The sequence below is a fragment of the Equus przewalskii genome, chromosome 15, assembly GCF_037783145.1.
Source record: "Equus przewalskii isolate Varuska chromosome 15, EquPr2, whole genome shotgun sequence".
In the NCBI taxonomy this organism is placed as follows: Eukaryota; Metazoa; Chordata; class Mammalia; order Perissodactyla; family Equidae; genus Equus; species Equus przewalskii.
In genome coordinates this window covers 73,624,512-73,646,679 of record NC_091845.1, presented here as the reverse complement: position 1 = coordinate 73,646,679, position 22,168 = coordinate 73,624,512, and the positions used below count along the sequence as shown (strand labels likewise).

The following is a 22,168-nucleotide window of genomic DNA, read 5'->3' as shown; positions in this document are numbered from 1 at the left end:
CAAAATATGTGCCCATGCCCAACCAAGGCCCAAACTGCATTTGGTCAGTGTTGTGCTGAAAGGAAAAAAGAACATAACTACCAAGGTGTCAGGGATCACCACCACGGGGCAACAGGAGTACTGGAGCAGCCGGCCCATCTTCCAGATGGAGAACGGCACAACCACAAGGATCAGCACAAAGCCAACAAATGCAAACAGGGCCAGCGCCAGGGAGAGGGCTTCTCCTGGAAATGAAAAGATAAGGACAGGCTTAGGAGACCGCAGTGAAGATGAAGTCTCCAGTCCTGGGCCTCCCTCACTTTCCTGGAGTTGGCTCTGCACATTGGCCAAGATGGCAGATGCCAATATCCTGAGATTTGATGTATGTCCTAGGATTAAAATTACCACCATTAAAACCATTTTTCTAGACTCCAGATGAAGGCTTGGTTTCCAGAAAGCCCTGGGGAAGATTAGGATCTTTTTCTCAGGAAGGGAAGGGAGGAGCATCACCTATTAAGCCACTAGCTGTGTTCTCACATACCTTGGCACCGCTGCCAGGGGGGCAGAGTGCCAGGCCCCAGGCAGGATGAGGGGGAGGTGCTGAAAGAGAACAGCACAGAAGGGAGCTGGGCGGTAACTGAAAACAAAGTGTGTTTCACAATTTGCTCTTGGCCTCGATTCATATTATGGGGGAAAATCCTGAGTTCAGAAAGCCATCACAAAATAACTATGATATATCTAAGCCCCTACTGTGGTTGAGTGACATACCGCCAGGTCACTCAGATAGGGCTAGCTCCAAAGCCCACCAACATTCTACTAAGTAAATGTATCAGAAAGTGCCAGGTCTGAGCGTCTGGAGATGTGGAAGGGGGATGGGTTATCTTCCCCTCTCTCTGTTCTATGTAACCTCGAACAACTCATCAGCCCCTCTGGGCTGGGCCACTCACCGCAAAGTTCAGGGAGGCACAGCCAATGAGACTGCAGAGAAGCTGCTGGTCTCACATATGTGGCCCCCAGCCACATATGTGCTTTTCCTTATGTTTCTTTCATATGTTTCTTTCAGTGCTTTTGGAAAATCTTTTGGAAGTACACATCAAGAGATAAACAAAGGTTCATATCCTTTCATCCACTCCTATGATTGGATTCCAAAAAATAATTCCAAGGAAGGAAACAATTACATGCATAAAGCAGTTCATAGCAACATCTGGACTAGAGCAACAGCCTTGTAACCAATCTACCTCTCTGCACCCCCACCACCTCCAGGCATGCTCTGGAATATGTTCTTCATAGCACATGCCACCAAGGGAATTATCTCCTTCGTTTACTTGTTTGTAGCCTATCTCCCCAACTAGAGGGTAAGTTCCATGACAGCAGGACTTCCCTGAGTGTGTCCCAGTGATGTGGCCACACTTGGCACCTAGTTAATGCTCAATAAGTATTCCTTGAATGAATGAATCAATCAATCAATGAGCACCATCTTCAAAAGCAAATGGAAATGATCTAAAACAGGGAAATGATCTAAATATCACCAAGTAGGAGATGATTTAATATATCATGGGACATCAGCGTGATCAGTTAGGAATTTAGACATTAAAATGAGAATTAGGATACCTACAAGCTTGTTCACTACAGCATGGTTTGTAGTGGTAAGAGCCTGGAAAGCACAGAATATACCTTTTCCTAGGGGGATGGTTTCATATATTTTGGCACATCTATGTATTAGCTTATTATGCAGCTTCTTTAAAAATGAGGTAGATCCATACGTACCGACATGAAAAGGTGTTCACAATATACTAGTAAGTGGAGACAGGCAAGCGACAGAATAGGGAGCACAATATAGTCCCATTTGTGCCTGTGAGTACTGGTACCACACCCCGGCTGGAAGATTCAATGCCAAACATCCTGAACCTCTTGAGTGGTGTGGGGACAATGGAGAATATGTACCTCTTATTTTATATACTTCTGTGTTGTATGAATTCTTTAATAAGCTGGATTTACGTTGTTTTAAAAAGTAGTATAAAATGGTAATCAGAGAATCTACATAGAAAATATTATGGATATGATATTTGTGAAAAAGCAGGTATACAGTGTATGTGCACTCCGCTTACAACATGTGTCTCCCTGTGGGCAGTGATGGAAGGATAACACTCCTTTGGAGGGCAATTGGGGAACAGCAGTCAAAATTCAAATGTGTATGCCTCTGACCAAGCAAGTCAACCTCCAGGAATTTATCCTTCAGATATACACACGCCAGCAAAATGATCTGTGTACACAGTAATTAATTAAAGCATTGGCTCTAATAGTGAAATATTGGGGGAAAACTACATGCCCATCAATAGGGGACAAGTTAAATTACTTGTATAAAGACACAATGGAATGCTATGTAGCCATAAAGAAGGATGAAGAAGTTCTTTATAGATATGGAAAAATCTACAAGACATATAAAGTGAAAAAGGCAGGACCCAGAACAGTGTCTACAGTATGGTACCATTTGTTTTAAAAAGAAGGGAAATATATATAAATATATTCTCATTTATTTGTATGTGCATTTAAAAGTCTTTAGAAGAATATACAAGAAGCTAATACCTATGGAGGAGGAATGGAAATTATAAGGATTGGAAAGAGAATTAGAAAGTTTCATGTGTATTTTATCATATTTTTGAACCAGGGGAAAGCACTAAATATTTAAAATAATAATTTCTTTAAAGACTAAAAAGTTATACACAGAAATGTCCCTAGTGGTGTTTGAGTGGCAGAATCATGGGATGTGTGGGTTTTATACTGTTTCTTTTCAAAGGGTTTTTAAACATTGTAGGTTTTTAGACCACAAAAAAAATTCAAGGGAAAAAATTAAGTCAAACAAGAGGATTCTACAGACTTTCATGAGGTCCCTTCCAGCTGAAAGCAGCTGCGACGTACAGTGGGGTGCCTGCTCACAAGGAATGACTCGCATCCCCTGGCTGCCTCTCTGGCAACCCCCCTGTGATTCTCAGGCAGTTGCCATCTGGTAAAGGAGCCTTGCAGCCCCTGGTCTCAGGCCTAGGGAGCTTTCAGAGGGAAAGTGTTCCAGACAGCTGCTCAAGTGAGCCCCGCCCCGGCCCAGGGTGGACTCTCACCTCCAGAGGAGTTAGAGTGAAGCACACCTTCCACAGGCACCCACCCAGCCTGGGGGGCAGGTCAGTGAAACCAACAGGAGACTCAGAACCAAAGGAACCCGACAGGCAGCTGAGCATCCATCGGGAAGGGCTGTCATCTGTGCGGGGCTCCAGGGAACACAGGCCATCCTTACCCTGCAGCTTTACACACTCTGCCTGGCTGAAGGCGCTGTGCCTCCCGATGGCCTTCACGAACGTCTGGGCCTTCACACAGTAGGCAGCTCCTGGCTCTGCAGTTTCCAGGAGCACTGGAACACCCCCGTTCCTCACCATTTTGATGTGCTCCTTGAGGAGACCAGAAAACAGTTACATCCCAAGGGACACAGGACAGGAAAGGGCAAGAAGAGCCAGGGAAGGAAAGCTGAAGATATTTCCTTTCCGGGATGCATGTAAAATGTTCCCTCTCACTCATTCACTTATTTTTATTTATTAAGCACCTACTATGTGCCAGGTTCTGTTGTAGGCACTGAGACATAGCATTGAACAAAACAGACAGTGCCTGCTCTCATGGAGCTCACATGGGGAGACAGATATGTACATGATACATGGCAGGTGGTGGTAAGGGCTGTGAAGAAAGAGGAGGCAGGGCAAGGAGGCAGAGTGATGGGGAGGCACTAACCAGCATGGTTAGGGAAGGCCTCTCTGATAAGGTCACATTTGGGCAGAGACCTGAAGGTCAGAAATCTGACTGAGCCAGGGCCTTGGCATGGCCAATGCTCCCAGGGGGGATCAGTGCACAGGAGCAATGGAGCAGGTGGGCTGTGCTTCCCCAAGCATCCATCCGTCCACCCGTCTGTGCATCCATCTGTACACTCCTCCACCCCCACCCACCTGCTGAGGCCCATGCTCCACATCTGAACCTGTGGAGGCTTGTCTGGGCCAAGCCCAGATGACTCAGGGTACAGGCTCCTCTTTCAGCACCGGCCCCACCAATTACCAAACGTGGGGAGTGGGCTTGCTCCCAAAGAATCTGAGCGAGCTATATGCTCCCCCCTGCCCATCGCCTGATCTGTCCCTCACATCACTCCATCTGCATGGCTGGCAATGCCTTGTCCTACCATTGAGCCTTGACCCAGCAGGAGTAAATACTGGAAACTATTATTATTGCCTGCCCCACCTTCCAGGGGAAGCTACCCAACCCACAGCCCCTGATGAGTAGGTGGTAGGGCATGTCCCTGTTTCCCTAATACTGCTCTGAGGTCAAGGATATCCTTTGTCTGAAAGGCCCACCAGAGGCCGGCCAGCAGCCTGCAGTGACCCCTAAGCTTAGCCTGATAAAATGAGCAGGACCAACCAGAACAACTCTCCTAGGAATTTGGTCTTGGGACACTGAGTACCTGGAGCTAGAAGCAGGGACAAAGGGGAGAAAACATGTGAGGGGGAGTTAGGCCTGAGAGGCCTAGAGGGACTGGGGAGTCACAGCCATAGGCATGGGTAGAAAGGAGCAACGAGGGATCAAGGCCTGGAGTAAGCTGGGGACAGGACCCACCAGAAGGAAGCAAGGCTCACAGGCAAGGGTCCCTGGGTGAGTGAGGCTGTGCTGCAGCCTGGCTCTGATCCAGCTCTGTCCATAGATTCTGTGAGATCCCCTTCTTGTACCATATTAATCCTTAGGATAAAGCCTATTTTTCCTTGTGCTGACTGGGGTGGGCCTTGCCACCATATCACCTTGGACTGGGCCTCCATGGGTCTAACTGCCCCTAGTTCCTGCTCAAGCTCCACCCCTTCTGCTGCTGCTGCTTGTTTGGCCATTCCCTCTGGGAGAGCTGGCCTCCCGCCCATCCCAGCCTAGGGCAACCTCACAGGGAGGGGTGGCACCCCATCGAGGCATTCTGGGTGGCCCATTGGCTCATAATTAGATTAGTTTATTTGTAAGTCACCTCCTGGCTCTCCACCCCAACTTCTGCACCCTGCCCAGAAACACCCTCAAGAGGCTTGTGCCAGCTTCATACACTTTTGAAATCATCCAGTTGATCTTGAGCACCCTGGTTTGCTGCCCCTAAACATGCCAGGGAGAATGGCTGAGAAGACAGGCTGATGAAGGAGAAGAAATGCATTGAAAAAGTATTGGGATCCAACCATGTTAGAGTTTAGGGAAGGAGGCAGCCCCCATACTTCAGCAAATCTGGCCTGAGAAGGCTCCCAGCCAAGGCCTGGGTTGGACCAAGGCCATTCTTTGAAGAGGAGGATTGTCAGCCTACTGCCCTCTCTCCTTTCTCACCCTTCACCCAGGCCGCCCCCAGACGGTGAGCACTGCAGGGCCCACTTCCCTCACCCACCCCTCGGGCTCATTTCCTGAAGCCTGACTCAAAGGCCAAGGCCGGAAGTCTCACCTTGGCACCAGGCTCCCTCCTCCAGTAGGCCACAAGGAACTCAAACTGCGGCCCCAGGTCTTCCAGCTTAATAACCAGGTGGAAGCCATCGTTGCTGACCTCCAGCCCAGGTGGGGTGAGGATGGCTGTTGGCAAGACAAGGGGAGAATCAAAGCCAGGCCCAGACAGGACTGATTTCTGTCCTGGGAGTTTGTGACCAACTCCTCAGTGGAAACATGTCAGGCTCATTGGGCAAGGCTGGGGAGGTGGGGGGTTGGTTGTAGCTTCACAGCATGCAGAAGCATGTACACCAATAGTCTCTTGTATTCAGCAGGTGCTCAGTAAATGCTTTTTGAATGATGAGCAAATGAAACAAATGACAAGGACTTACCACAATTCCCTTTTTTCGCTCCTCTCATTAACTATAAGTCCTCTGCTCCTTCTTCAGGAGGCACATATACTCAAGAAAGGTGACTAAATACTCAGGTAAATATGATCTCTTTCTGTTTTGAAATTTTATAATGTGTGCCCCTCTTTACTTTTTTGGCAGAAGTTGCTCCTCACCTTGGCTCATTTAAGTGAGCAGATGCTGTTTCTTAATGCTCCCAATGAACAGGATGCACAGACACCGTTTAAATCAGACTCTCTGGGGATGGGCCCCAGACAGAAGTGGTTCTAAAGCTCCCCTGTGACTTGAATGTGCCCTTGAGATTAAGAACCTCTGCTCTCAACAAGGCTTCCCTTTAAGAGTAGGAGATCCTTCTCAGGAGAGCCTTCAAACAAGTTTTGCACCTGCCTGGGGAGAAGCCAGGGTAGCCTTTTTCAAAGGCAGAACAGATTTATTAACGCCCTTAGGAATCACGATTCCATCCTAGCTCCGTAGCTACCTCCACCTGCACAGGGGTCATGCAGGACCGCATCTCCTGCCTTCTGTGCAGATACAGAGACCCCTGTTCCTCAGCTCCTCCTGCAGCAAGATCTTTCCCTGTTTGTATTGGCCTTCCCAAGCACAAGTTGTCACTGCACACTGCTGCCCACATAGTTTTGTAGGCATAGTTTTCTTATCTCCATCGGACCTGTGCCTTCCTTTCCAACAACAGCTGCTGCCTCCCAGCAGTGGTCTTGGCTGGAGCTCTGTGCTCCCAGGACCCAGAGGAAAGTGGTGCTGGGGCTGCCTGGGCACTGCAGCAGGGGCAGAACTGCGCCACCCTCCAGCACCCCTTAGCCTTCCCCAGGGCCTGGTACTGGGATCTCAGTGCCTCCATCATATCCTTCCAGTGCCTGGGGAAAGAGGCCTGGGCAGAGGAGCCCACATTCTGCACCAAAATTCTTATTGGTATCCCGTTCCGATGGTCCCATTCCTGCCCCCACCTCTTCCCTCCTCTGCTCACTGGCTGTCAACTCTGGGCATCCTTGGGCAACAACAATGAGAATACTCACCAGTAGCTGAGTGCTGTGACAGGACAGCACTGCACTGAGCATTTACACATTTCATCTCCTATAGTCCCTCAACTCCCCAGTGAGGCAAACTGTTGCCCTTTTTACAGATGAGGAGGCAGGGACCCAGCTCTCAGGCGGCCAAGCTGGGATTTGAACCACATCTGTCTGACCCTAGAGGGCCAACTTCCCCTTCAAATCTATCTTCACCTTCCTCAGCCCCTTCCGGCTTGGGCTCTCCCACCTCCTAAATCTTCCTGATTTCTATCAATCTCATACACTCCTCAGTAACCTTGGACTCATCCTGTTGTTGTAGCTGCCGCCCCAAAACCTCCTTTGTCCTCACTCACAGCCGAGGATCTTCTGCCACAGCAAGAAAACAGAAGTCACCAAAGGCCTTTCCTGCGTCTGCATACTGGTCACATTATCGCCCACGCCTGTCTCCGAGGAGGAGCTGCCTTGCTTCTTCCCACCTCAGTCAGTTCTCCATCCAGTAGCCTGAACACCATCCCCACTGTTCCTCCACCTGCCCAGCCATGTACTGGGGCCCTTCCCTCCATCTGCTTTGTTTTTTCTTTTTTTTTTTTTTGCTGAGGAAAATTCACCCTGAGCTAACATCTGTCGCCAATCTTCCTCTTTTTGCTTGAAGAAGATTTGCCCTGAGCTAACATCTGCACCAATCTTCCTCTATTTTGTATGTGGGTTGCCACCACAGCATGGCCACTGATGAGTGGTGTAGGTCCATGCCAGGGAACTGAACCTGGGCTGCCTAAGCGGAGCGTGCCAAACAACCACTAGGCCATGGGGCCAGTCCCTCCATCCACTGTTTTTTTTTTTTAAGATTTTATTTTTCCTTTTTCTCCCCAAAGCCCCCGGTACCTAGTTGTGTATTTTCAGTTGTGGGTCCTTCTAGTTGTGGTATGTGGGATGCCCCCTCAGTGTGGCCTGATGAGCAGTGCCATGTCCGCACCCAGGATTTGAACCAGCAAAACCCTGGGCCACCAAAGCAGAGCGCACGAACTTAACCACTTGGCCACAGGGCTGGCCCCTCCATCCACTTTTTAAACCCAGAGGTTTCCCAGGATCTTGTTCTGGGTTCTCTTCATCCTCATATCTTGTCCCTGGACAATCTCATCTGCTCCCAAGCCTTTAGCTATTAATTTTGTGTTGTGTGTCAGACCTTGACCTGTCTGAGGCCCAGGACCTGATTTCCAACTGTCAATCAGACATCTGTGCCATGATGTCTTGTAGGAATCTCAGTCTTAAAGATCCTAATGCCAGGAGTGTGTCCTATTCCTCAAGACCAGTTGCCCCTCTCGGGTTCCCTACCTTGGATGACTTTCTCACCAACCCCAACTGGAAGCAGGACACCATCATTGTCTCTCCCCACTCCATCTCCCAATAACTGATCCCCAAGCTCTGTCCTTTTTAATTCAGCCATGTCTCTGGAATTTATCCTCTCTTTCCCATCCCCTCCCCCACTCCTGGGATCAGGACCCACTTGGCTCAGCTGGACTTTTACAACCCCCTCCTCCCTCTTCCCCTGCCCTGCAGGCTTGTCCTACTCCACTTTACTTTCCACAAGGCAGCCAGTGATCATTCTGTAAGACCTGGCCTAGACTCTCTCTTCCTCCATGACCCCCCTCTACTGATTTCATCAAGCTTCATGTCACAGCCCTTCCCCATGTGACCAGCTGCTTCCTCACCCCCTGGCCATCCAGCCCTTGCTCTTGCAGTTCCCCAGACACACACACCCTTTTACACCCTGGCCATTGCTTGTGCTCTGCCATATCTGGCCACCTATCTGGATTCTTCCCTTGGTTTTTTCTCAATCATTTTCCAAGTACTTTTGCTACAGAGACGTTATTTATTTCCACATGACTGTTTCTGGTGGCTCTGAGAAACATATAGAGGCTATTGCACAAAGAAAGTGCTCACACAGGCAACAAATATGGGGTTGATGAGGCACCAGAGGGGAGGCAGTATAAGAGTTATGGAGGCACTATCGGGGCAGAAAACAGCAGTCCTCACCCCATCTCCCCACTGGGAGCAGCTTTCCTCCCAGGTTCCCCCCCACTAGCAGACTCTGACAGAGGCCACTAGGAATGACTTCCAGTCTCCTTCAAAACAAGAGAGAGGGCATGTGGGAAGCAGTTGGCAATTTTTTAAAAGAGTTGTTTGTATTCACAGTACTCTAGCTTTGCGAGATTAATTTGATGCTAAAAAGAATCCTGAAAGTCTCAGTGAATCATATTCACTCACCAAGGGAGGCTGGTGAGGGTGGGAGAGTAAAGAGAGAAGTGCCTTACTTGAGTTTCGATTAAAGGGGTGTTTCAGGGTGCTCCAGGCTGAAGTCTGTGAGCCCAGAGTGGCCCTGACACGAAGGTTGTACAGCACAGTGGCAGTGATGTCATCAGTGATGTCACACTCAGGATTTTCAGTGGGTGAGCACCAGCTGCTGGGGATCCAGATGTGGCTCATGTATAGGCTCTCATACTCTCTGGCCAAGGAGAGGAGGGCACAGCGTCACAACAGCCCCTTCCACCCAGGCTCAGTGATGGTTGCAAGTAACTGTCTCATTCACCTACTTTTTATGGGTCAGGAAAATAAACATTTGGTCCACACTCCAGTTCCTCCACTCTCCCCCCTCACCAACCAGCCATTCTTCTTACTCTTTTTATCACTAGACAAGGGAAACCTAGCCATAAACCCCAATCTATCCTGGTCTCTCCATTCACAGTCACCACCCCAATCTCAGCCACTGTCATCACTTGCCTTGCTGTGGTCTCCTGACTAAGCTTCCAGCTTCCATTCCTGTCATTCTTCAAACCTTTCATCACCGAGCAGATCATGACATTTCTCTCCTTAACAGCTTCCAAAGCACTTAGAATGGAATCCAAACTCTTCCCTACGGCCAACAGGACTCTCTGGCCTCTCTCACTCTGCCCCTAATCACGATGTTCCCTCCATGCTGGCCCCCTCGCCATTCCTCCAACATGCTGAACTCTTTTTACCTTAGGACCTTTGACTAGCTGCTCACTGTGTCTCAAATGCTCTGCCCCTGCTGTTCACGTTGGCTGGCTCCTCCTGTCCTTCAGATATCAGCTTAATTATCCCATCCTCAGACAGACTTCCCCTGACCAACTCATAAAAAGGAGGAGTGGAGTCAATTCTCCATTGCGTCATCCTTTTAGCTTCCTCCCAGCACTGATTACTACCTGAAATTGCCTAGAGCAGTGCTGCCCAATAGAACTTTCCGTGATGATGGCAATGTTCTATGTAAGTGGCCTTCAATATGGTAGTCACTAGCCACATGTGGCTAAGAACTTGAAATTTGACTAACATGACTGGGAAACAGATATTTTAATTTAACTTAATTAATTTAATTTTAAATAGCTAAAGGTGTCTAGTGGCTACCACATTGGACAGTGAAGACCTAGTGTATTTCTTTACCTTTTCATTATCTGTTCCTCCTCTAAATGTAAACTCCTTATATCCAGAAACCTTGTCAACTGTACTCCTGAGCCTAGAAGAATGTCTACACATGGAGGTGCTCAATTTGTATTAATTGCATACAATACATTGAGCATTTTCTGTGTCCTGTCACTCCCCAACAGCTCAGAGAGTCTGGACACATGGAGAAGAGTGGAGCCTGTTTGGCCCTGGGGCCAGCTGACCTTTAGGGTCACAATTTGTTTTGGCTCCCAGGGGCAAGCTCTTAGTCGGGAAAACTAAGGTCTCCCCCATCCCCAAAGGATGTGAGTCTCCAATGACTTATCCACCTCAAGTCAGAGTCAAACTGATTTCTTAAGATTTTCTTCAGCATCGGACAATTGAGTCACTGTTGAAAAGAAGCTCCACCAAAATGTATTTACACAAATTTGTGTTCCCAGAGAGTTTACTGTCAAATCCACAGGACAATTCCCTTGCTTCTTCAACCCTCCCAATGCCCATACAGACAAAGGAGGCAGACCATGGGAAATAATCCATCCCTGGGCTCGCAAAGCCTCCTCGAGCTCTGAAATGAGGGCTGTGCCTCCAGGAATCAACTGCCATCTAAGGGAGAAAAACTAAGAAAAAGACTCACCCCTGGTACTCGACAGAATAGTCTATTATTTCTCCAGGCACGACCACTGGGCTCCACGTCAAGAGATGCTTCATGTTGGTTGATTGCACAGAGAGGTTCTGAGGGGCAGGCAGAACGGCCACTCCATCTGGGATCGAGGTAGATAGACAGGCTGACAGGTTGGCTCACACAGGGGGAATGCCACCGCTTCAAATTAGTTTCTAACGAAAGACCCCACACGTTTATGAACCAGAAACAACTCTAATTTCATCATACTTGTGTTAATGCTAAACTTTTGTTATCATCATTATAATTCTGCCTTTGGTGATAAAATGGCATATTAATAGTAATAATAATAATAGCTAATATTATTGAGCCCTGACCGTGTTCTGTCTGGGCCATGTGCTAGATTGTTACACCATTATCTCATTTAATTCTCATGACCATACTGGGAGGTAAGGATCATTAGTTTCTCCATTGTACAAATGAGAAAACTGAAGCACATTATATTTACAACTCTTATGTCAGATCCACCTAGAGGCAGGCTTATCTCTGCCACTAACTGACTATGTGACCTTAAGCAAGTTGCATAATCTGAGCTTCTCACCCCTACATGGCAAACCCATGAAGGCTCCTGCCAGCTTCTCATCACCTCCCTCTCCTGCTACTGCCATCCTTGGTACCAAAGCACATCCTTTCACGTCACCTAACAAGGCCAAATGGGGCATCAGCTGCCAGCTGGGAAGTGCAGGCTCAGGTCTGCTGTGGAAAGAGTCCAATCCAGAAGGGCACCAAGCCAGCTCAGAGACTCCACCCCAGGCAGACTGCAGGTCCCTGAGCCACCTGGGACACAAGCGTCTGCTCACACAGGTGTGTGCGATGTGCCCAGAGTGTGCACACAGTGGGTCTATGGTTTGCACACAGATTCAAGGAAGCCTGTGAAGCTGAACCTGCACTCATAAGGACTTTGGGCAGCCCCGGGCTCATCCTTGCATATAACCCAAGGTGCAGTCTGGATCTTCTGCTATGGTCCTTCTCCCCCCACTTTCACATGCTCCTCTTCGAATACCCAACACCTGCCTCCCTTTGCTGTTACAGTGGCCGTGATAACATCTTATCCACAGCACAGCATATAGGGGGCTGGGGCCCTTGCCCTGGACTTTTCATCTCTTTGCCGTCTCCAGATTGGCACCTGCTGTTCGTTATCAAGCCCTGTGACCACGAGAGGATGGGGAGTTGATGGGGACACCCCTCCTGGTGCCCTTACTTCTTCTTCTCTAATGTAGAACTCTGGCAATGCACCTTCACCTCATGCTCAGCATCCCCTGCCTGCCCTGTGAGGAAACAGCTGGGGTGGGGAGGGCAGGAAGCTTCCTGCCCTCCCCACCCTTAACCTTGCAGTTACCCAAGGGATGAAAAGGAAAGGGCCAGCTGCAGTGCACAGGAGGGCGGGGCATGGTCCTCTCTGACATCCTTCCTCTGGTAAAGTATACAAAACCTTTCTCTAGTCAGATATGTGGGGAATATAAGCCTATGTTAAATATAAAGGTATAATTCATGATTTTAAAACTCTCAAAAATGAAATCTCCAGGCTCAGATGGTGTCACTAAAGAATGCTACCAAATATTAAAGAAAAATTAACACCAATTTATGCACTCTTTTCCGAAAAATACAAGAGTAAAGAATACCTTTCAACTTATTTTATGAGGCCAGTATTACCCTGATACCAAAATCAGACAAAGATGGTATATATTTTAAAAATCAAAAACAAAAAACCTACAGACCAATGTCTCACACACTTAGATGCAAAAATCTTCAACAACATAATTAGCTATCCAAATTCAATAATGGATTAAAAGGATTATACCTCATGACCAAGTGGGATTTATTCCAGGTATGCAAGGTTGGTTCAACATTTGAAAAACAGTTAATGTAATCCACTATGTCAACAAGTTAAAGAAGAAAATTTGTACAATCATTATCAATTGACACAGAAAAAACATCCAACACCTATTTGTGATAAAAAAAAGAAAGAAAGAAAGAAAGAAAGAAAAATTCTCTTCAAGTTAAGAACAGCAGAGAGTTTTCTCAATTTGATAAAGACCGTCTACAAAAAACTTACAGCTAACATCTTACTTAATGGTGAAAGACTGAATGCTTTCCCCCTAAAATCGGGAACGAGGCAAGGATGTCTGCTCTTACAGCTTTTATTCAACATGGTACTGGAAGGCTAGCAACTGCAATAAGGAAAACAAAAGAAGTAAAAGGCTTTACAGATTGGAAAGGAAAAAGTAAAACTCCCCCGTTTGCAGGTGACATGATAGGCTATGTAGAAAATCCCACAGAATCTATAAAAAGAAACTTTCTAAAACTAATAAGGGAGTTCAGCAAGTCCATAGGGTACAAAATAAACATAAAAATTAATTGTATGGGCCAGCCAAGTGGCATAGTGGTTAAGTTCGCGTGCTCTGCTTCAGCGGCCTGGGGTTTGCAGGTTCAGATCCTGGGCGCAGACCTACACACTGTCCCTCAAGTTGTGCTGTGGCAGTGTCCCACATACAAAAATAGAGGAAGATTGGCACAGATGTTAGTTCAGCAACAATCTTCCTCAATCAAAAAGAGGAAGATTGGTAACAGGTGTTAGCTCAGGGCCAATCGTCCTCACACACACACAAAAAGTTAATTGTACTTCTATATACTAGCAATGAACACTTATACACCAAAATTAAAAATACTATTTCAAATCACTCCCCAAAAGTTAAATACTTAGGCATAAATCTAGTAAAACGTTATGTAGGATTTCTGTGGGAAAAACTCCACAATGCTGGTGAAAGCTTTACAAATAAAATCTAAATAAATGGAGAGACATACTGTGCATGGATTGGACAATTCAACATAGTTAAAATGGTAATTCTTCCCAAATTGATATACAGGTTGAACACAATCTTTATCAAAAGCCCAGCAGGTTTTTTACAGATATAGACAAGCTTTTTCTAAAATGCATAAGAAAAGGTAAAGGAACTAGAGTAACTAAGACAATTTTGAAAAAGAATACAGGGGAGGAATCAATCTACCCAATTTCAAGACTCACAGTAATTAAGAATGTGTGGTGTTGGCAAAGGAATAGACACATAGCTCGATAGAACAGAATAGAGAGTCCAGAAATAGACCCACACAAATATGCTCAAGTGATTTTTGGCAAAGGCACAAAAGCTATTAAATGGAGGAAGTACAGCCTTTTTAACAAATAATACTAGAGCAATCGGACATCTGCAGGCAAAAAAAAAAATGAACCTCAACATAAACCTCACATCTTATCCAAAACTTAACTCAAAATGGATCATAGACTTAATGTAACATGTAAAACTCGAAAACTTTTAGAGAAAAACATGAGAGAAGATCTTCAGGGTTAGGCAGAGAGTTCTTAGACTTGACACCAAAAGCAAGATCCATAAAAGAAAAAATGTATTACTAGATATCTCAAAATTAAAATCTTTTTTGCTGTACAAAAGACTCTTGTTAAGATGATGAGAAGATGAGCTACAGAATGGGAGAAAATATTTGCAAATTACGTATCTCACAAAGAACTCAGATCTAAGATATATAAAGAACTTTGAAAATTCAACAGTAGAAAAGCAAGCAATTCAATTAGAAAATGAGCAAAAGACATGAAGAGCCATTTCACTGAAGAGCACACACAGATGGCAAATAAGCACCTGAAAAGGTGTTTGACATCATTAGCTGTTAGGGAAATGCAAATTAAAACCACAGTGAGGTAGCACCACAGCTATCAGAATGGCTAAAATTTTTAAAAGTGACAAAACGAAATCCTGGTGAGGATGCAGAGAAAGTGGATCACTCATACATTGCTGATGGGAAGGTAAAATGGTACAGCCACTCTGGAAAATAGTTTGGCAGTTTCTTGTAAAACTAAACTTGTAATTACCACACAACCCAGCAATTGCATTCCTGGGCATTTATCCTAAAGAAATGAAAACTTATATCACACAAGATCTGCACACAAATGTCCATAGACTAACTAGAATCAGCCCAGATGTCCTAAAGGGACAGGCAAACGATCAAACAAACTGTGGTACATCCATCCATGGAATACTGTTCAGCAGTAAAAAGGAACAAAGTATTGATACACACAACAACGTGCACGAATCTCCAGGGAATTATGCTGCATGAAAAAAGCCAATCTCAAGAAGTTACATACTGTATGATTCTACTTATATAACATTTTGAAATGACAAAATTTTAGAAATGGAGAACAGATTAGTGGTTGCCAGGTGTTAGGAACGGGGGGAAGGGCAGGTAGAAGGGAGGAGAGCGTAGTTATAAAAAGGCAAGAGGAGGTATTGTTGTGATGTTGGAATTGTTCAGCATCTTCACTGTGGTGGTAAATGCACAAACCTATACACACAGTTGCACGCACACACACACACACACACACACACACACACACACACAAATGAGTACCGGTAAAACTGGGAAAATCTGAATAAGAAGGGTGGATTGTACCAACGATGTCAATATCCTGGCCGTGATATTATACTATAGTTTTGCAAAATACCATTAGGGACACTGGGCTCTCTGTATTATTTCTTACAATATGTGAATCTAGAATTACCTCAATAAAATTTGAGTTAAAAAAATACAACCATAATGTCGTCACACCTAAAAAAAATAGCCTTAATTCTACTTATCTGAATGACAGGATACAATTTAAAAGCTCATGATGGGGTAACTCAAACAGGATGAAATGCACCTGGGAAAAATGTAAAGTTCCACGATGAGGTCCAGCCAATTAAGCCAGCGAAGGAGACCCGTTTTAGGAGGGAGACCTGATGATTAGGGCACTCAAGGCTTTAAGCAACACACTCTGAGGCTGAATTCCAGGTATGTCTTTCTTCTTGAGGGGGTGCCCAGGCAGGAAGACAGCGAGGCATGTCCCAACATTTAGGTGGCTCTATTATGTTAATGCGATAATTGGCACTTGTGTGACCCTGTCCTCCTACCTGTGAAGTTCAGATCTAACTCCATTATGGGCAAAGTACTCAGTCTCATTTCTGTATTAAAATGAAAACTGCTGCTTCTTTCTGAGCCCTAAAGGCAAAATCTTCAGTGCTTATGCCATTTGTATAGTATATTCCAAATTTCATCTTTGCTTTGTCCATGTTTGTGTGGCACACACGATGGGTGTGAGATGGAAAAATGGTAATGTCCATGAACTGTGGATGTCAGGGGACGTTTAACGGGGCTGCATAGAAAGTGTCATGGCACTGCATGAGGAAGGATCATTTGACACTACACTGTGTGTACATTTAGTGACAGGACACTAAATAGGAAATGACTCTACAAGCTGGGAAATATATTTTCAGCTCAGATTCCAAGCTGAAAGTAACTCTTTCCACGTGCAAAGGGTTTAAAAATCCCCTCCAATTGTTAAAGAAGGCTGACTGTGGTCTTGAAAACACAATTAAAGGGAGAAAAAGAAAACTTAGTTACCCATACGGCCTTCTCATTAACGAGAAGTGTCATCAGTCCACCAGGAGCAATGTGTACTGAAGTCAAGTCTCCGAAGAAACCAATTAATAAGGACTCTACTTGATGTACATGTGCAAATGAAAAACAAAGAATAAAGTCACAGGGGAAGAGGAGAGTAAGCCTGAAGTGTGGACAGGAAAGACAAATTGTGAGGAGGGTGAGAAATATGGAAGAATTCTTTCCTCAGCCACCTGGGATGAGCCTTCTCACCACAGCTAGAGATACTGGAACCCTCTGTAGAATCTTCTGGTTCCTTGTGAACATTTATGTTTTCTTACTATAGAAAATTGCGTTATTCTCATTCTAGCAGTCTGACTCAGGTACCTCAGGAAGGCCCACTGGATGAGCCTCTTTGGTAGTGTTTCCAATAGAGACTTAAGCCGGGTGACCCTGATCTGACTATTAAGATTCTAGTGCTCAGCATGGGCAAAACTAGCTAAACAACATTTTTTGCATAGAGCTGCATTCCCAACACTGATCTCTCTCTCTCTCTCTCGTGGCCTATTACTGTTATATTTCTGTGGTAACAAATCGCCAGAAACTTAACATCTTAAAACCACACAGATTTATTATTTTACAGTTCTGTACGTCAGAAGTCTGACACAGGTCTCACTGGGCTAAAATCAGGGTGTTGGCAGGACTGCATTCCTTCTAGAGGCTCTAGAGAAGAATCTATTTCCTTGTTATTCCCAGCTTCTAGTGGCCACCTCCCTTCTGTGTTCATGGCCCCCTTCTTCCATCTTCAAAGACTACAATGGCTGGTTGAGATCCTCTCTTGCTTCAAATTTCTTCTGCCTCTTCCCTTCTCCCATCTCTTGCTGCACCAAGGAAGGTTCTCAGTTTTTAAGGAGTCATGTGATTAGATTGGGCCCACCCTGATAATCCAGGATAACCTCCCAATCTCAAAGTCTCACAACATTAATCACATCTCTAAAATCCCTTTTTCCATGGAAGGTAATGGTAAAGTATTTTCCATGGAAGGTTCCAGGAATTAAAGTGTGTACGTCTTTAAGGGACCCTTCTTCTGCCCACCACATGGGGCTCACACTGCAGGGAAGATTGGCACTATGAACCCAACACTATGCCCTAAAATTTCTCCCTCAAATGCAGTAGATCACTTCGAGAGTATGACCTTGTATAGGACCAGAAGAAGAAAAGAGACAGGCTGAGCCCAGGGCATGTTTGCCAAGCAGTTGCTGGCATCACTCACTGCCTAAGCAACTAGTACCTACACCCCAGCTTCAAAAAGGTACGCAGCCAAATTCCTGCCTCAGAAAAGTGATAAACTACCTCATGATCTTAAAGTCCGGTCTTTGGATCAGCAGTATCACATTTCCCGAAAGCTTATTAGAAATACAGACTCCAGGCTCCACCTCACACCCTATCGAACCAGAATCTGCATTTTTAACAAGATCCCCAGGTAATTCATACCCACATTAAGGTTGGAGAAACACTGATTGAGAGGTAGTGATGGTGGGTCTCAACCTCGGCTGCCCATTAGAATCACTGTGGAGGTGGGTGGTTGGGTTTTCTTTAAGTTTTATTTGGAAACAGTTTCAAGCTTACAAAAGAGCTGCAAAATGAGTACAGAAGCTCCCATATACCCTCACTCAGCCTCCCATGTGTGCATAGCCATCGTGCAATTGGGAAAATTAAGATATTAACATTGGCACAATATCATTAAGTTTCAGTCTTTATTTAAATTTCACCAGTTCTTTTTGTTTGTTTGCTTGTTTTTGAGGAAGATTAGCCCTGAGCTAACTACTGCCAATCCTCCTCTTTTTGCTGAGGAAGACTGAGCTAACATCCATGCCCATCTTCCTCCACTTTACATGTGGGATGCCTACCACAGCATGGCTTGCCAAGCGGTGCCATGTCCATACCCTGGATCCGAACCAGCAAACCCTGGGCCGCCGAGAAACATGCGCTCTTAACCGCTGTGCCACCGGACGGGCCCCTGAATTTCACCAGTTTTTACCCTTCTGTCCTTTTTTTTCCCCCATTGGATCTGCTGTCAACTCCCCTCATTTGGGTCCTCTTCTGCCACCTTTACCTCCAAGAGCCCTCATGGTAAATGCATCAAAAAAGGTAGCACCATCTCCTTTATTTCCTCTGCTTTGTCCCTCCTCCCTTTTTCTAGCATGCTTCGACGTCTCTGCAGCTTCTTCTGCAGAGAAGTAGAAAAAGCACAGGCTCTGGAGCCAGCCAAACTCGAGTCCAGCCCCAATTCTCCCACTCACTAGATGTGTGTACTTGGGCAAGTAACTGAGCCTCCCTGAGTCTCTGTTTCCTAGGGTGCAAAGTGGGGATAATCCACCCTGGCAGGATTGACATGAGAAACGAAGAGAGCATTTTCGCTAATCTAGAGCACAGCGTGTGCTCAGAAACGGCAGCTGTGACTGTCGTTGTTATTATTATCGGCAGTGGGGATCAGATTCCTGAATCACACGCTATTCTTTGGAGGGGGCAGGGCAAGGCAAATGAATTCTATAAAATGAATTCAATAAAAGAGAGCAAGACCTCTACCCATCTGCCCAGGGTCTAGAGTAACTGGTAGAAGTTCACTTAGAATTTTCAGAATTCATTGCAGGCACCTACATAATTCAGAGGAAATGGCCAAAATTGCATAAAGCCAACCTCAGCTAAAGCAATTATCTGCTGACACCATCTGTTTGCATAACCAACAGATAATAATAACTAACATGGGGGAGGAACACAGTGACATCTTTAGAGTGGTTTTGTTTGACTCATCTCATTTAACCCCTCTAACCTCAAGGTGGCTATTTGACCATTTTACAGATAAGGAAACCGAAGTTCTGTGATAATGTTACTGGACTAGCAAGTGATAGAGTCAAAATTCACATGCAAGTCTTCCGGGCTCTGACATCCTTGTGGTTTCCACCACGGGATTTCTTTTCTTCTGTGCAAGTTTATAGGTGTCAGAAGAGCACACTCACCTCCAGGTCTGTTTGAAACAGGAGTTTTCAGGAAAAGACTTAAGAGACTGAACTGCCTCGTTGAAGAAAATGCCAAATTAAAAAATGGGCTAAGGGGGTCAAAAGGTACAAACTAATGTACACTAAATAAGTCGTGGGGATGTAAGGTACAGCAGGTGGCTGTAGTTAATAATACTGTATGGCATATTTGGAAGTTGCTAAGAGAGTAGATCTTGAAAGTCCTCATCACAAGAAAAAAAATTTTGTAACTATGTATGGTAATAGATGTTAACTGAGCTTATTATGGTGACCATTTTGCAATATATACAAATACTGAATCATTATGTTGTACACCTGAAACTAATATAAGGTATATGTTGATTATACCTCAATAAAAAAAAACAAAACAGGAAAAACAAATGCTGGCCTTTCTGCTTCTCATTTAGCCTCCTCATCTTCTCCCTTTGGCTTAGTGGAAGAGTGATTCCCTGGCAACTTGTTTGTCAGACCAACTAATCAATCAGTCAACTAACTAAGCAATCAACTAACATGCTTAGCCTATGCTGAGGGCTGTGGGGAAACTAGGAAAGATGCCGAGGCACCCCTGCCGCAGGCCGGTGCAGGGAACAGAAGTAACCCACAAAAGCAGAGTACATGGGGTCATGGGTCAAAGGAGAGAGAAGTCTGGGAAGGGTTTGTAGGGGGAGGGACCCATCTGGAATGATGATGGGAGGATGGGCTTTGGATGGAGAAAGGAACCGGAGATGGTGCTTCTGGTGGGAAATCACAACAGTAAAAGCAGGAGGAGGAAATGAGGGTGTCATATGCCAACTGTGAAGACAGAAGCCACCCATGGTCCATATTTGTTTTCAAGGAGTAGTAAGAAATAGGATGGGGGCCTGAGTACACTGGGTCATGAAACAAACAGCAGATCTGAACATCAAGTGCTGACCAGTCGGGAGCTGTGAAGGTTTTTTTTTGAGGAAGATTAGCCCTGAGCTAACCGCTGCCAATCCTCCTCTTTTTGCTGAGGAAGGCCAGCCCTGAGCTAACATCCGTGCCCATCTTCCTCTACTTTATATGTGGGACGCCTACCACAGCATGGCTGGCCAAGCGGTGCCATGTCCGCACCGGCGAACCCCAGGCTGCCGAAGCGGAACGTGCGAACTTAACCACTGCACCACCCGGCTGGCCCCATGTGAAGGGTTTTGAACTAGGCAGGGACACCATAAATTTGACGTTTAGGCCAGTTCTAAACATTGCAAATCGCTTAGCATTGATTCGTTGCCTGATTTAAACCAATTAGAATAATGAGTTCTCATTGTTAAAAAAAAGACAGAAGTACTCAAGTCTCCCACCAACATTGCAAAATGTCTAGTACCTTGGAGTATTAAAATTAGAAATTTCTCTTAAATGTTATTTGACATAAAGAAACATCAAAGGCTAAGGAGCTGTGATTTTGGAATAATAAAGCATGTAGGTACAAGCAGCCAGGAGTAGAGCAGAGAAAATTATGTAATCTTATTGGCAGGGAAAATGCCCCAAACCAAATATTTTTTTAAATGCTATGGAGTACCTGACTGCTACCTTTTCTGCAGTGACCAGGAGAGAAATCCAATTTTTATAAGCCTTGTACCCAACATTAAGTTTTCAAATTGTCTTTTTATTCATGTGTGCTTTGTTAGAATCTTTATTTTACTTTAACCTGTCCTTACGGTTAACATCTCTGAGGCACACAGAAAGACTGAGATAACCGTATTGCACCTTTTAAAACTAGATAATGAAATAAATAACAAAAGGCATGGAGCTCTGCTAACCTTTAGACTCATGGTTTTGAGGACTTATCTTTCTAGAATTTTCTGTGGACATTAGCAGAGAGATTTCCAAACAGAATGTGGGCCTTTTTCTTTTCTTTGGGGTGTGGGGATGGAGGTTTAGGAGATGAGAAACCTTTTTTAAAACAGAAATAAGATGTTCTAAGCAAAATTGCAACCCCAAACCTTGGGAAAGTATTTTTCACCTTCTTAACCTATATTCAAGTCCCAGACTATTGGCTGTATTCTAATTCATACTTACCTATGAGCAAACATGGAATCAAGGCGTAGAAAAACCACATGATACAACTTGTCAAGACGTCTAGAACCATGGCAGGGTCTGTGTTTGGCAGACTCAGCTTGACCTGGAACATTGTTTCCTTCCAGAATGAAGCATTCTGTCCATCTCTGCCATCCTTGCTTCAGAACACAGATGTTACAAATGAGGTTTGAGCTGCTGTGAAGCCTGAATTGTTCCGGAAAGAGGAGCTGGCCCAGACAGCTCAGAAGGGGCGGGCCGTGCAGCACCCTCCTTGCCGCCCAAACGCAGGTATTGCATCAGGGGGAGTGGCCTAGGAGAGTTCCCAAGGTAAGGTAACTCTGGGGAGCTTGAGAATCGGCATGGGAGAGAACCCTGGACCGTAGGCTCTGCCCTGGGGGATCTTGGCTGTCCCTACAGGCCCCACTGGCAGTGAGCCGGCAAGATTATCTCACTCTCTCATCAAACAGCTGTCCTCTTCCAAGCCTCCATCTCCTGAGTTCCTTCAAGCTGGGTACTCATTAGCTCTTTTTGCTATACACCCACTTCAGAAAAAGCACAGAAGTTAAAAAAAAATGTAGTACCTTTAAAAAAAGTAGAGGTCAAGAAGAATATTTGCTTGCACTTGCAAAAAGAAAACCTGGAAGGAGATATAGAAAC

General features: G+C 45.4%; 1 protein-coding gene across 3 annotated transcripts in view; it reads right to left on the bottom strand.

Annotated features, from left to right (window-relative positions):
- The window catches only part of IL20RB (interleukin 20 receptor subunit beta), a 28,176-nt gene extending 6,379 nt beyond the window's left edge, over positions 1–21,797 (bottom strand). Inside the window, exons 1-6 of one of the 3 annotated variants that reach the window (XM_008506525.2) lie at positions 21,512–21,797; positions 10,971–11,097; positions 9,193–9,383; positions 5,468–5,592; positions 3,269–3,419; positions 82–224 (exon numbers count right to left, since the gene is read on the bottom strand). In XM_008506525.2, coding sequence (XP_008504747.2) covers positions 82–224; positions 3,269–3,419; positions 5,468–5,592; positions 9,193–9,383; positions 10,971–11,097; positions 21,512–21,623 — 849 coding nt within the window. In that variant the 5' untranslated portion in view covers positions 21,624–21,797. The remainder of the gene's footprint in view (positions 1–81; positions 225–3,268; positions 3,420–5,467; positions 5,593–9,192; positions 9,384–10,970; positions 11,098–21,511) is intronic. The other 2 variants (XM_008506526.2, XM_008506527.2) reach the window with 2 other exon arrangements.
- Positions 21,798–22,168: the final 371 nt, after the last annotated feature.